Source organism: Stegastes partitus, unplaced genomic scaffold, assembly GCF_000690725.1.
Source record: "Stegastes partitus isolate 25-593 unplaced genomic scaffold, Stegastes_partitus-1.0.2 Scaffold598, whole genome shotgun sequence".
In the NCBI taxonomy this organism is placed as follows: Eukaryota; Metazoa; Chordata; class Actinopteri; family Pomacentridae; genus Stegastes; species Stegastes partitus.
The window spans coordinates 126,048-140,461 of record NW_007578329.1 but is presented as its reverse complement, the minus strand read 5'-3'; the positions used below and the strand labels follow the sequence as shown (position 1 = coordinate 140,461).

The 14,414-nt window shown below is 43.9% G+C and overlaps 2 protein-coding genes across 2 annotated transcripts in view; one reads left to right on the top strand and one right to left on the bottom strand.

Annotated features, from left to right (window-relative positions):
- Positions 1-349: 349 nt before the first annotated feature.
- On the bottom strand, positions 350-6,456 carry cyb5a (cytochrome b5 type A (microsomal)). Its single transcript, XM_008289190.1, has 5 exons — positions 6,077-6,456; positions 2,958-3,086; positions 2,843-2,872; positions 1,894-1,928; positions 350-1,484 (listed from the first exon to the last, which is right to left on the bottom strand). The coding sequence occupies exons 1-5, from the start codon at positions 6,212-6,214 to the stop codon at positions 1,406-1,408; spliced, it is 411 nt and encodes a 136-aa protein (XP_008287412.1). The 5' UTR covers positions 6,215-6,456; the 3' UTR covers positions 350-1,405.
- A 3,348-nt stretch (positions 6,457-9,804) lies between these two features.
- The window catches only part of cunh18orf63 (chromosome unknown C18orf63 homolog), an 18,733-nt gene continuing 14,123 nt past the window's right edge, over positions 9,805-14,414 (top strand). Inside the window, exons 1-4 of the mRNA XM_008289204.1 lie at positions 9,805-10,025; positions 10,296-10,374; positions 11,666-11,722; positions 11,827-11,938. Coding sequence (XP_008287426.1) covers positions 9,898-10,025; positions 10,296-10,374; positions 11,666-11,722; positions 11,827-11,938 — 376 coding nt within the window. The 5' untranslated portion in view covers positions 9,805-9,897. The remainder of the gene's footprint in view (positions 10,026-10,295; positions 10,375-11,665; positions 11,723-11,826; positions 11,939-14,414) is intronic.

Sequence of the window (14,414 nt, the reverse complement as noted above, 5' to 3'; positions counted from 1 at the left end):
GGTGAGAGAAAGAAGGTTTGATGTCTTTTTATAGAGTGGATGTAAACTTCTGGTTTCAGCTGTACGTCTCAACGTCACTACAAGATGTTAATAAAATCAAGTCAGACTGGACCTGAAACTCTGAAAATATGTATGAAGGTAAAACTAAGTAAAGTTACTGTAGATAAAGAATGAGCTGATTCTGAGGAGGTCAGATGGACTTTGTTCAGATTTTATACGGAATGATCCTTTATTACGTGTTGGCGTATTCATTGGTCAGTTCTACATTTAACTTCCTTCATTCTACCTATTTTACCAGGTTTTTGCATCAATCTGAGCTAAAGACAAACATCAGGACACAAACAACGGATGCTTTGAGTGAATCACTTTTATTGCATAGACAAGCTGGTTGGAGCAGGTCCGGTTCTGGTTCTGGTCCTTGACCCGTCACAGCTGCTGTGTGGATGTTGCTGCGAACAAGGACTCAGACTGACCTTGAAAAGGCACTTCTAGTTGATCCAGCAGTGAGAATCTAAAACCTCGTCTCAGAAAGCTGCATCGAGTCAGAGGCTGAACTTTTCGTGCACTTTTTGTCTGTTTCGCATTTTATTTGCATCTTTTTGCCGGTTTGCTGTTGAGCTGAAACTCTTTAAGGCGAGAACGACTAAATCTGCTGAACTCTAGCTGTGACGAGCTCTAGACGAGCAGCTCGGAGGCAGTCGGACAGGATTTGGCAAATTTGGTGCATTTTTCTTTCTTTCCGTTGTTGTTCTTCCTGGATGATTTTTTAAAGCCTGAGGACATATTCAGACACCCAACGCTGTCTGTTTAATCGGTCCGTCGTTACTAAAGCGTCAGAATGCAGCAATCAGGAGACATAAAGACGGATTTAAACGCTTGTTGAAGCAGCTGCAGCTTGTTGGAAAGTACAAAAGCTGATTTGATTGATTTTTTGTTGTTTTTTTTAACTCAGATTTCACTTTTTCCTGCTGATTCACATCCAGACTCTGGGATCAGTGCACAGCTGAGCGCGGCTGCGTTTACATTCAGGTACAAAGATACAAAAACAACAACAAATTATACATCCACTGCATTTGTACACGACTTCAATCACAGAGATTCTATAAAACATCAGTGTTTTAAATTCAACGAGATAAATGACTTCATTAGCATAATGCCATGTGATTGGTTAAACAGGCTGAAATGAATTGTGGGTATTGAAGGCAGAAGCAGCGTAGAGTCGGTGGTCCTGGAACAGACGCCTCCTCTGGGGACGCCGATCCTCGTCTGCTCCACGAACACCTCCTACGCTGGGAGGAGCCACAGCAGCCTCACGTTCCTATTGGCCGCTGCGGCTGCCAATCAGACGCTGGGAAACGTAAATGTAGTGCCTGTTGATGACATCACAGCTGCATGTCTGATGATGTCAGTTGGACGTGTAGATGCGATACAGCAGCGTGACGATGGCGGCCACCAGGGCAGGAATCACCAGGTTGGACCACCAGCTGCAACACAGGACAGACGGTTAACTAACTAACTAACTAACTAACTAACTAACTAACTAACTAACCAACTAGACCACCTGCTGCAACACAGGACAGACGGTTAACTAACTAACTAACTAACTAACTAACTAACTAGACCACCTGCTGCAACACAGGACAGATGGTTAACTATCCAACCAATCAACTAACCAACTAACTTCTAATTGGACCACTCGCTGCACAAAGGACAGATTGTTAACTAACTAACCAAAGAACTAACTAACTCGACCACCAACTGCAAGGGAGATACAGTAAATTAGTTGACAAACTGTAGTAGTTACCTGGTTAACTAACTAGCTAACCAGGTAACTACTACAGTGAACTAAGGCGTGTGGGTTAACTAGTTGACTAAGTCGGTGTGTCTGGTTACCTGTTCTCGTCCTTCAGGGTCGTCACATAACTTTCCTGTAAAACAAACAGATTCACTCGTTGACAGGATCAAACCTTCAGCTGACATGTTTACATCCACCACGTTTCCTAGACAACCAGCTGGTAGCATCAGTATTATGGGATGTCTCATAGTGTGAACAGTCTAATGCAGGGGTGTCCAGTCCTGGTCCTGGAGGGCCACAGTCCTGCATGTTTTAGATGTTTCCTTCTTCCACCACACCTGATTCTAATGATCAGGATCGTCATCAGGCTTCTGCAGAGCTTGATGATGAGCTGATCATTTGACTGTGGCCCTGGAGGACCAGGATTGTGGCCCTGGAGGACCAGGACTGGACACCCCTGATCTAGAACATGCAGGATTGTGGCCCTGGAGGACCAGGATTGGACACCCCTGGTCTAATGTCTATGACACAGAGTGGTGGAAGCATCCCTGGTATCCTGGATGTGGTTCTGGTTCTGATCATTCACCAGAGAAAACTCTACAAAGTGCATTCTGGGTAAACTTTCCAGGCTCCTGTCAGCATGTGTGATGGTGGTTGGTCAGAACCAGTTCTAGACGATGGAAGGACCGTTTCACCTCCAGAACCTACCAGGATCATCTAATGGACATGATGTAGAACTGATCTGGTGTCAGGTTCTATCAGAACCCAGATGTGTTCTTCCTGCTAAATGTCATGTGTCTATCTGATGTTCTGATGAAGTTCTGAGGCTCAGAAATGATGGAGAAAGTCCATTAAAGGGATCAATGTGGACCCTCCTCTGTGGACTTCAAGGACCTGGACCTGTGGAACATTCACAGTGTGAAGGTAGAACTCTGGTCATTAATAAAGCTACTGAGGATGGAGGACCAGCTGGTTGTGAGGATGTTCGGGGGGAACTTTGTTAGACTGGGTCGGTTCCAGCGGTCCGATTCCCGTCCTGAGACTCACCGCAGGCTTCACCAGCTTGTGTCGGTCGTCCTGCAAACAGACACACAGAAAACACAGTCAGCGCTGTGGACTCTCAGCACCGAGCCCCCGGCGCCGCCCCGTCCTCCCCACTGACCGGGTGGACCTCTCCGATCACCATGTCGCCCGACATCTCTCTGGCGTCCGTCGAGTGTCCGACGTCCTCGAAGCTCTCGGTGGCGTCTCCGCCCGCCTGCTCCCTCAGGACCTCCTCCCCGCCGGGGTGCTGCCGGAGGAAACCACAACCATCAGACCGTTTGTGAATGACCCACGACTTCCTGTCAAGCTACGACGAGTCACCTGGACGACTCGGGATGGAGTCAGAGAAAATCACCAGCAATGTTCAAAAAGAGTAAAAATCTGTAAAATAATGTCTGTTTCTGTGGTTTTACAGTCGCACACTGTGAAAGAACTGATTTCTACAAATTAATCGTTTAATTTTTACTCCGTATTTTTCAAATATAATAAATTTTACTGGATTTTATCTGTAATTTATTAAAACTGGAAAAATCTGTAAAATAAATGATAAAAATTTGTGTTTTAAAACTACTCGCCAGTTTTCAAAATAAATTGTTCCTTCAAATAATGTCACAGATCACATTTTACAGTTTTTGATTGATTGATTGATCGATCGATCGATTTATAACTTCGAACTTGTCCAGACTGACTCAAACTGGCCCACATTAGTTCAAACTAGTTCAAAATGATTCAAAAGATGTTTAAATGAAAACATTTTCTGTCATTATGGACCATTTGAGTCACTCTAGTCCAAATCAAAGTACGACGTGTTTCCAGCTCAAACAGCTTCTCTACAAACTCCACAGTGACGGGAAACACGATCAGACCTCCTTGTTTTCTTCCATTTCTTCTTCATGTTAATGCCTGGCACCACTACAGGTCCATTACCTTCAGCTTCATGTGTTCCCTGTAGGGTCCATAAGAGGCCGTTTCATCAGCAGCACATGCAAAGACCTGGACTGGTTTCCTGCTGACATTCAGGCCGTAGCACAGCTCAGAAGCTGTCAGCTCTCACATAACGCCTAAAACAGAAGGATTATGTGAAGCCACAAAGGCAGCCATCTTGGCTCTGCTGGAAACTGGCATGAGTGAGAGACAGGTAGAGAAGAACCTGAAGATCTCCAAGACAGACGTTCATCACACCAAGAAACAACCAGCCCACCATGGTGCTGCCACATCGCTAGCTGGTGGCAGCAGGAAACGTCTTCCTACCCACCAGAGGACCGAGCACTCATCTGTTCTGTGTCAGGAGTCGTGGTCAGACCTCCAGGGACCTGAACATGAGGGGCACTGTGGAGACATGGGACTTGTTGGAAACCGACTTGTTGAAGCTGGTCTGAAGTCACACAGGACAGAAGAAGCCCTTCATCAACCAAAGGCAGAGGAAAGCCCGGTTCCTCTCTGCTGGGACCACAGGGACCGGACTGGTGATGGTTGGGCTCAGGTTCTCTTCAGGGATGAACCCAATGTTCAGCTGATGCCCACTCCAGCCCACTTCCTGGTGAGGAGGAACCTGGAGAAGCCTCCAGACCAGACTGTCCTGCCCTACAGTAGAACATGGGGGTGGATCAGGGACCATCTGGGCTGGTTCCAGTTTGGGGGAACAGGATGAATGAAGCAGGCGACTCTGGAAACAATCTTCTTCCATCAGCTGGGAAACTCTTTCCTGCCTCCAGTGACTGGATTTTCCAACAAGACGATGTTAAAGCCTGGATGGAGAACCAGAACACTGGACCCGTGCCTGGGCCCGCTCAGTCACCAGATCATGTCAGAAGCTGGTGGAGAGCAGCCGAGCCGCATGGCTGCAGTCATCAGAAACAACGGTTCTGCCATCAAGAACTAACTCCTGTGTGTCATGTGACTAAAGCAGACAGACCAGAACACATGGGATGGATCTGGTTATTATCAAGGAAACCCTGGAACACGTCTGGTATCAGCTCTGAGATTAAACTCTTATCAGCTGTTGTTGTTGTTATCATCATCAGATGAACCTTTAGTGCTACCAGGCATTAAGATGAACAGGAAGTTGAAGAAAACAAGGAGGTCTGATCAGTTCTTCCATGACTGTATTTATCAAATTACATCTTGTTTTAAACAGTGCTGCCTCTAAATCCTGGATAATGTGAGCGTGGTGGTCAGCGTGCTCACCTTTCATTATTATTATTATTTCACTCTCCTACGTGCTCAGCTTGACCCCAGTTGGAGGCAATGAGTGACAGAGGACACCGTGACCTGCAGTGAACCCTGAAACATCTGGACCCAGAGCAGCTGTGACGTCATCGTCGGGCTTCCTGCCCAGAGACCTCTGAACACACAACCTGAACTCTGCACGGCCCGAAGCAGCCGAGTGCACGGAGCTTCAGCTGCTGGGAGACCGGCGCCATCCAGCCATTCACACTGGCTGTTGTTTTTGTGTTATCTTCTGTCTCTTTGTGGTCATGTTGTGTCTCTTTGGGACAACCACACAGTCCTGACAGCGAAGCTCGGAGGTGAGAGATAACATTTATAGACGAACCAGGAATGTCCGATGATGAACCTAAACACATGCTGACAGGACGACTTCCTGTCTGCAGACGCTTCAAGACAAACAGTGTTCCAGCAGGAGAAGCATCCAGAGAACAAACCACGAGTTCTGAAGTGTGACAGATTAACTGGACGGGTCGCGGTGACCGAACTGAACTCGTGGAGTTTTAACTCTCCAACAATGCATGCTGGGAAGTTGATTTTAACTTATGAACTTATTATTTTAAGTCAAAGTCGTCTCAGAATAAAAACGAGACTTTTGAAGTTCAGTTAATTATAAATGAACAAAACTCAGAAACGTACATTAAAACAGGAGCTGGTTGGACTGAAGGAGGAGCTGGAGCCTCTAACACTCAGACAAGTCTCTAAACTCAGCTCAGCTGTTTTTCTGGTCTACATGAACACACGAGTGAAGCCTGAACCAGTTTCCTGTCTGGGTCTGGACCGACCCTCAGGCCTTCCACTGGCAGCCTGAGCGCTTCACCTTCCACCAGGCTTCAGCCAATGAAGACGCTTCTCTAACGCAGCTCCCGCTGCACACACACGAACTTATTTTCGGTGTGAACCGGAGCTCTTATGGGTCAGAACCCGGTCGGGCTGCTGCATTTCCTGGTTGCACTGAGCCGCGGAGCTGCGCGCTGCAGAACCGTCCTGACACCGAGCCGGGATGCTCACCTCCTCCAGGAACTTGGTCACATCGTAGACCTTGTTGTGGATGATGATCCAGGTGGACTTGAAGGTGTTCTGCTCCTCGATCTCCGACAGTCGGAAGTATTTCACTCCGCCGGGACTCTTCTGCTGCTGTTCCCCCATCGCTGCGCCTGGAAGTCGGCCTGTGTGGACGTGAAGAGCCGCTGAGAGCAGACGGACGGACTCCCGGTTATATAATCCGACAGAGGCAGAGTCCGCACAAGCACAGCGACATTTACTCCACTTAACGCGACTCCGAGCGCGGCTCCATTTATCAGGTAAACTCACCTGAACTCAACACGGACTCCTGCTGCCGCCTTCAAAATAAAGCTCTCCTCCAGCGGGTCAGCTGCGAGTCAACAAAAACAGTTCACTTGTAGGCAAACAGTGCTTTTATTATTATTATTATTAATAATAATAATAATAATAATAATAATAATAAGGATATATTTTACTTTATTTAGCTTTATACTCTTTAATATAAAGTGCTTTTTAAAATAATGAGAACGTATTGTGCTGATTTAAACACCGATTTACTTGACTAAGTTAAACATTACGGTTAAACCCCCAAAACATGACTTATTATATAAATAACGTCAGTTATCCTGCAGTATTCTATAAGATTAAAATGTACCCGACTAATTTAAATATAATGGTTTGTTAACTCCAGATATTTGCCTTCCAATGAAAAAAAAATTAAAACAATATAATATAATATATACCTATACCTGAAAAAGGTAGTATCAACAATATTATTGTTATATAATACAGATTTACTTGAATATTTTAAAATTACCGGTAAAGACGTAACAAAAAAAAGTTTCTTATGCACATTTATCTAACAAGTTTAAATATTGAGGATAAAACCCGACAGTACTATTATGCTAACACATTATTATAAAGACATGGACATCATTATTTATTATTTAAAACACAAAATTCCTTTTAATGCAAAAACCCAAGTATTTAATGATTAATGAATTTATCAGACTAATTTAAACAACAGCAACAATAGTAATAATGTTTTAATTTTGTTTTTAATTTAATTCTGTGACGTCTGGAGGTCAGATTTAACGCGCTTTAGTTTTATTTTGAAACTCCGCTCTCTGCCTGGCGGTGTGACCGGGTTGATCTGCGCATGCTTCACGGAGATCGGCGGTTCCTGATACGGAGCGGCTGAGCCCGCCCCCTCCGTCCTTCTGCCTCTCCTATTGGCCGCCCCCTCCCTCACCGTCGGCTGTGGGAGCCTCTGATTGGTCGGCCGGCTGGTCCGTCGTCAGTGAACTGTGGGCGAAGACGAGGCTAAAGTTCACTTGAGTCCAGCAGCTTTCAAGGAAAACGTCTTGTCACGCAAAGCGGCGCCGCCTGTCACGTAACGATCCGGTTGTTCTGCTCCGGCGGCGCCATGTTGGATCTTCGGCCAGACTCTGAGCCTGTGGACAGGTTTTGGTGTTTGTGTAGGAAAAGTTATAAGAGTGGCGTAAAGAGCAAACAGCGGTATTTATAGTGTCAGTTACCTCCGTTTGTTTGTTTGTAATATAAAGGATTTAGAGGCTTTAAAAAGTATATGAAATACTACTCTGCTTGACTGTAATACATGTTAACCTACAGTGTGATTTATTATATATTTAAATATGAAGTCTAAGTATCTTTAATTTCAGAGATGAACCTGACTCATTGAAATATTAAGAGTGAAGTTCATATTGTTTAGCGCCTGTACATGTCAATGCCATGTCTATTAAAGCTTAACTTTATACGTTTTTGTCTACATTTATTTTCACCTTGAGTTTCATTCTTTTTGTGGATTTTAGCTCAACAGGGCTTCTGCTGAGTGTTAATAAATATTGTGATTAATTTATTATCATGGATTTATTGTTTTTTATGGTTGTATTCATGTGTCAGAAAATCATGTCTCTACGGAGCAGTCAGGAGATTTGACTGCTTTGATTTCTCCTTATCGTGTATTTCTTCACTGTTGTTCTGAAAGTGTTCAGATGACAACAATATAAAAGGTATACAACATTCATTTTGCTCTCTTTGTGGGACAGACGCTCACAAACCTGAAGATATTTACCCTACAATTATATGAAACAGAATAGTTTGGCTAAAAGTGACCATTTTAGGAGGTTTGAAGTCTGTTAAATTGTCTGTTTTCTGTCGTAACTGCAGTCCAACTAAGAATCCTCAGAGTAAATAACAGCTAACAGTCTAGTTTAAATGTGAATACAAGGATGGTGAGTCATAGATTAATGTACATTTCAGTAAATTGATCTGTCACAGTAGTTAGCTGACTTAGCATTAGCTGCCGCTAGCGTCTAGGAGACGTTAGCTCGTTTTAGCTAACAGTGAAGCTTTATCTGGTCGAAGAAGTCAAAAGAGGTGAGTGACACTGACGTAACACTTTAACTAACTCTTGTTTTTATTATTTAGGACATTATTACAGCACATTATGTACATTTTAGTCCGATGATGGATGATTTAGATGGAAATAGCACTTTGAGCTACCCTGTAATTCACATTACAGGCTAGCTCAAACTGCAGCTCATTTAGCTCAAGTATCAGTGAGTCACAGTAATGGCTGCAGTCCAACTAAAAATCCTCAGAGTCAGTAACAGCTAGCACTACAGTTTAAATGTGAATACAAGGATGGTGAGTCATATATTAATGTAAAACTAAAATAAACGGATCTGTCCAGTAGTGAGCTAAATTAGCATTAGCTGCCGCTAGCTATTTGGTAGCGTTAGCTCGTTTTAGCTCGTTGTGAGACGTTTCGGGATCAAGGAGGTACAACGAGGTAAGACCAAACCAACATATTAACTATTATTTGAAATAGATGTGCAAGCAGCATTATATGTTCATTTAATCAGTTAAATCTTTTTATTTAGCTTACAATCACATAAAATAAAGAAAACTTTGGCTAAAGTCACTATTTTTTCTGCCTCAAAGGTTGTTTTGTCAAATTTCCTTTTTTCTGCAATAGCTGCAGTAAAACTAGGATTTGTCATAGTAAATGACAGCTTTAACAGTTTACTGTACATGTGAGTACAAGGTTGTTGACTTAGATATTAGTGTAAAATTAGATTTTTAATTTTTAAAGAAAGCACATTAGTCAGCGAATTCGACATTAGCGGCTGCTAGCTTTTCGGTAGCTCGTTTTAGCTAATTGTAAGATTTTTGGGGGGTTTAGGCGATACAAAGAGGTGAGCGACCGATTTAACACTTTATTATTTTGTTCTTAATAATTACAGCACTCGAACCTTGTTTCTCGTCTGTTGAAAATATTGTAATATTAATTATAAGTTAGCTGAAATTGTAATTTCAGTCAGTTTGCTAAAGTATCGGTCAGTGACAGTAAAATAAAAATGGATGCAAGTCGTATTTTCATCATCATTTAATCAGTTTTCTCTTTTTTTTTGAGACTATCAGTTATAAAGGTAAAGATATTTAGTCTACAAACATATATGAACCAAAGGAAATAATACATTCTCACATGTAAACAGCAGAATATTATGAAAACGGCATCATATCATTGATTTGCACGTTACTTCATACACATTTTTAAAAAAGCGTTTTCTGTCACTCACTTCATGGATTCACTGAGGAATCATTTCAGCCCTAACTCTTGTGTTGGACAGGTTTGTTGCTGTTATCTTTTGCACTGTGCTTGTTGTAATTTAGTTCTTTTGCTGTTTTGTCTCTGTGTATTCTAACGCGAAGCTTCATGGAGCTCGTTGAGACCTGAAACCAGACGCAGGCTTGTGACAGTAAAGCTGATCGTAGTGTTTCTGGGTGCGTTTGTGAGCAGGATGAGTGGAGGCGTCCAGCAGTCCCTGGTTTTCCTCCGACTTCCAGATTTGAAGAAGCTGGTCTGTGTCACTCTGAGTCTTCAGGAGGAGGACGAGGATGCGCGGAGCAAACAGATCCAGACCTGCAGGTGAGTGACGCGGCGCTGAAAACCCAGGACCAGTGCACCAGTTTGTACAGAATCCTGAGTGGATGTGGGTAAATGGGAGTGGACTCGGATGAGTAAAGTTAAAGAGGGAGGACGGGTGAGATGATGAGGTGTTCAAGATGTGTGGTAAAGCTGACTCCTGCACCTCTGAGTGCTTCGTGTGTCTAGTTTTCCAGCTTCAGCTCGGTGGAGGACGGCGCTGTGTTCTCCTGACTCCCCTGAATGCAGCGTTCTGACTGTGTGTCCCCACAGGGAGCTGCTGCTGCTGTTCTCTGAGCTTCTGGCCTCTCCGGCTCTGGACTCCTTCACCGACATCACAGTGGTCATGGCCGTAAGAAACACAAACACACGACAGCTTCAGCCCTCGATGTCGTCAACTCCTAACTGTCAAATGACATGAAAAGACACAAAAAGGACACAAAGAGCTGCTAAAATGTCATAAAAGACACAGAAAGGACACAAAAAGTACACTAAAATACACTAAACCGACATAAAAGGACACAAAAATCTGCTAAAACGACATAAACACAGATTCTCAGTCGTCTCCGTCTTCGCCGGCACTGTCACACTGTGTGCGTTTGTGTTGCTAATGTGTGTGTTTGTGTTGCTAATGTGTGTGTTTGCATGCAACCGAAATAGTCTGAATTCCAAACATTCCCGTATAACCACTCACACACACACACACACACACTGAACATAAACATTGACCTCAGCGTGCTCTCATTGTCCCGCTGAGTGAATCCAGGCCACAGATAAACTCTTTAAGACATGATGAGGTTATCAGGTTATTGATTATTACTCACCACTTCTGGGGATTTGTTTGTCATAAAAACAGGCAAAGAAAAGGTTTGATTTGAATGAAGCCAGCTTCTATATCAGGGTAGCACCACGATGAAAACACAAATGACTGATGATGTGCACACGTTAATGGAAGCAGATCACTGGAGCTTTGAAATGTGCAGAATGATGCAGCTAGAGTGACAAAAACCGATGCTGAAAGATGCAAAAACAACATCACGGGAACAAAAAGATGCAAAAAATAACACAAAGAGATAAAAATGACACAAAAATGGCGTAAAAATACACAAAAACGACATAATATTGGCACAAAAATTGTTCGAAAAGACACAAAATTGACGAGAAAAGATAAAAAAATGGCACGAAAAGACAAAAATAGTACAGTAATGGCTCATAAAGACACAATAATGGTGCAAATATGAGACAAAATTGGCAAGAAAAGAAACAAAAAATGTAAAACCAAAAGACTAAAAGTTCACAAATAAGGTATTAAAACCAAAAATGGCACAAAAATGGCGCCATGAGACACTAAATTAACAAGAAAAGACAAAGAATGGAACAAAAAGACACAATGACGGCGTGAAAAGACAAAGAAAAGCACAAATTCTTTTAAAAATACAGCAATGGCTGAAAACGACAGAACGGGTGAGAAAGGACGCCATAAAGTTTGCGACCTGAGCTCGGCGCTGACTTCCTGCTCGTTGTTGTTGTTCTGAAACGCTTCCATCCATAAACTTGCTCTGAGGACAGAAATGCAGCGTCGAAGCGATTAAAAGCTTTAAAACACCGAGCAGGCTGTTGGATGACTTCCTCTCTCTCTGCAGATTCCTTTCTTCCAGAGAGGAATCCTCCAGGCGTTCGGACGGAGACGTGGCCTGCAGGTGGACCCACACATTTAGTCTCAGTCTTCAACACAAGCCACCGCTGACACAGTTATGAGCATCTCCGTCTTGTTGTGAACGCTGTGTTTTGTGTGTGTGTGCAGCTGGGCTGTCCTCAGCCGGCGTTTCCAGGAGACCTCCAGCGCTGTGTGTCCTACTCTCTGATCACCAGACTGGCTCCCGGCTGGAACAAGGCCGGACGCTACCTGATCTCAGGTAACTTCTCTGCTTCTTCGTCTGACCTGCGTCGCTGTTCGTCCGCTTCAGGACGGACTTTGTAAACCTTCTCGTTCACAGAATAAACCACCAGTAGGACCATGGACAGATTAGTCCTGAACCCCGACAGCTTTTTAATCACTTTATTCATTTTTTAACTCACCGAGCTTCATGTTTCTCTGCAACATGAAGTCCTGCAGCTCTGAGGAACCAGAACAACATGAAGGAGGAGAGAGAACTCAGAGATGACACACAGTGACACAAATACGATGTGAAAAGGCAAAAATGGCACGAAAGGACACAAAGAAAGGCCGAAAAAGAGTAAACTGGCACGAAAAGACACATTATTGGCATGAAAGGGAACAAAAAATGTGAAAAAAGGACAAAAATGGTGTGAAAAGCACAAAAAATGGCCCAAAAAGACTCAAAAACAACATAATAATGGCACAAAAGGACACAAATAAAGGCCCAAGAAGAGGAAAAGGGCTCGAAAAGACACAATAATGGCATGAAAAGGCACAAAAATTGGAAAAAAGAGGCAAAAAGGACACAAAAATGGTGTGAAAAGACAACAAAGACAACACAGCCTGCAGTTCAGCCGAGCACTTCCTGGATTCTTGTCACATGACCGTTGGCCACAGCTGAGTCGGTCGTGTCTTCCTGGTTGTGCCGAGGAACGCAGAATTCTTTTAGTTTTTTGCAAACGTTTCATTTTTGGTTAGTTTTTAAATGAGACGTTGAAGAAAGTGACTTTGATGAAACCTGGGCTCGTTTTCTGATGGATGAGTAGCTCAAGGACCGACATCTTTCTGATCCATGATGTCATCTTTGGTCGCTTTGGGGATTCCAGAGAGCTGCTGTTCAGTGTTGATTCATGTGGTCTCCCCGGAGTCTCAAAAAGAGGCTTTGATTTGCCCGACGTCCTCCCAGTTTGTTCTGATCGGTACCGGGTTGGGAGCGTCGGCGCCACCTTCCTGTGACGTGCTGTGTCTGAGCGACATTTAGCAAAAAGGAACCTCATGTAAAAACACACAAGAGCTGCGTTTTAAAACCAAGCCCGGTGACGTTCTAGCCTCATGTGGTGCTCTGACTTCACCCGACAGCCTCACAACCTGCTTTTATTCGACTCGTTGTTGTTTAATGGCGCCTCGAGTTGCTGCAGAAGCAGATCTGTGGTTTCCGGCCTGGTTCTGTCTGTCTGTCTGTCTTTTTTAAGGCGATCCCAGATGAGATAAAGACAGAAAGCTGCTCAGATGTTGTACAGATTCAGAACTGGTTTTATTGTCAGAAACAAACCCCAAACACGGGCTGCCTTTAGGACCCCTGACGGACTCCCGGCGCTGCAATGACTGTGCTGTTTTCTGTCGACCTCAGCAGCAAAGTCCAACCCGTAATCGCGGCTCTCGCGCAGGATATTTGTCGTTTATCAGGGCCAAGGCTGCGCCGGCCGAGTGTTTGTGTGTGTGTTCCATCAAAGCCTCGGCTGAGTGTTGCAACACTCGGTCAAGCCTTCGCCTTTGACCCACTCTGACATAAAGTAAATGCGCGTGGGCGTATGCAGCAGGTGTGTTCTGAGTCAAACACAGACGCTGCTGCAGACGAAGATCTGCGAGTTCACAGAAAACTAAACAAACTGCAGCGAAACGTGTCTACGTCTGCGTCTACGAACCACACCAGCAGCTGCCAAAATCCACCACGTCCTTGTTGTTCTGCTCGTGTTCTCTGAGGAGGAAGCAGCATGTAAATCAAACAAACCTGGACATGTTGGACTCACTGACTTTCATTGGTCCATTTGAAATGGAGAAACAAAAGGACAATAACTGCTAATAACTCGTTTAACTGTACACTGAACACATCCACCCAACCGGTCGGGCCGATGGCCGTCCCTCCCTGAGCCTGGTTCTGCCGGTTTTGGATCGTTGGGTGTTTCTGCCTTTGTTAAGCGCTATCAGATGACTTGTTGTTGTAAATATGCGCTATACAAATAAAATTGAATTGAATTGAACTGACTCGAGTCATGACTTGGACTTGAGTGGGATTCAATTAAAGGACATCATGACTTTAGACAAACAAACAAAAGCTTGTAACTTGATCTGGACTTAAACTTCATTGACTGCACTTGAAATGTGACTTCACTTGGGGCTTGAATTGGGACTAGACTTGGGTCTTTCTAGTCTTAACTGGAGACTTGTTTTAAGGCTTGAGTTCATACCTGACTTGGGAGTTGTTAATCTACTTGGGAATAGACTTGGGACTTTCTAGTCTTTACTTGAGACATAATTCAAAGCTTGAGTTCAGACTTGACTTGGGAGTTGTTGGTCTTTACTTGGGGCTTGAAGTAGGACTAGACTTGAGACTTGCTAGTCTTCTAGTAGTCTGATTGAACGTCACCACAGTTGATGCACAAAGTGTTCGTTGCCACAAGAGTAACAAGTCAACTTGACACAGGTCTTGATTTAGAACTGGACTTGGGACA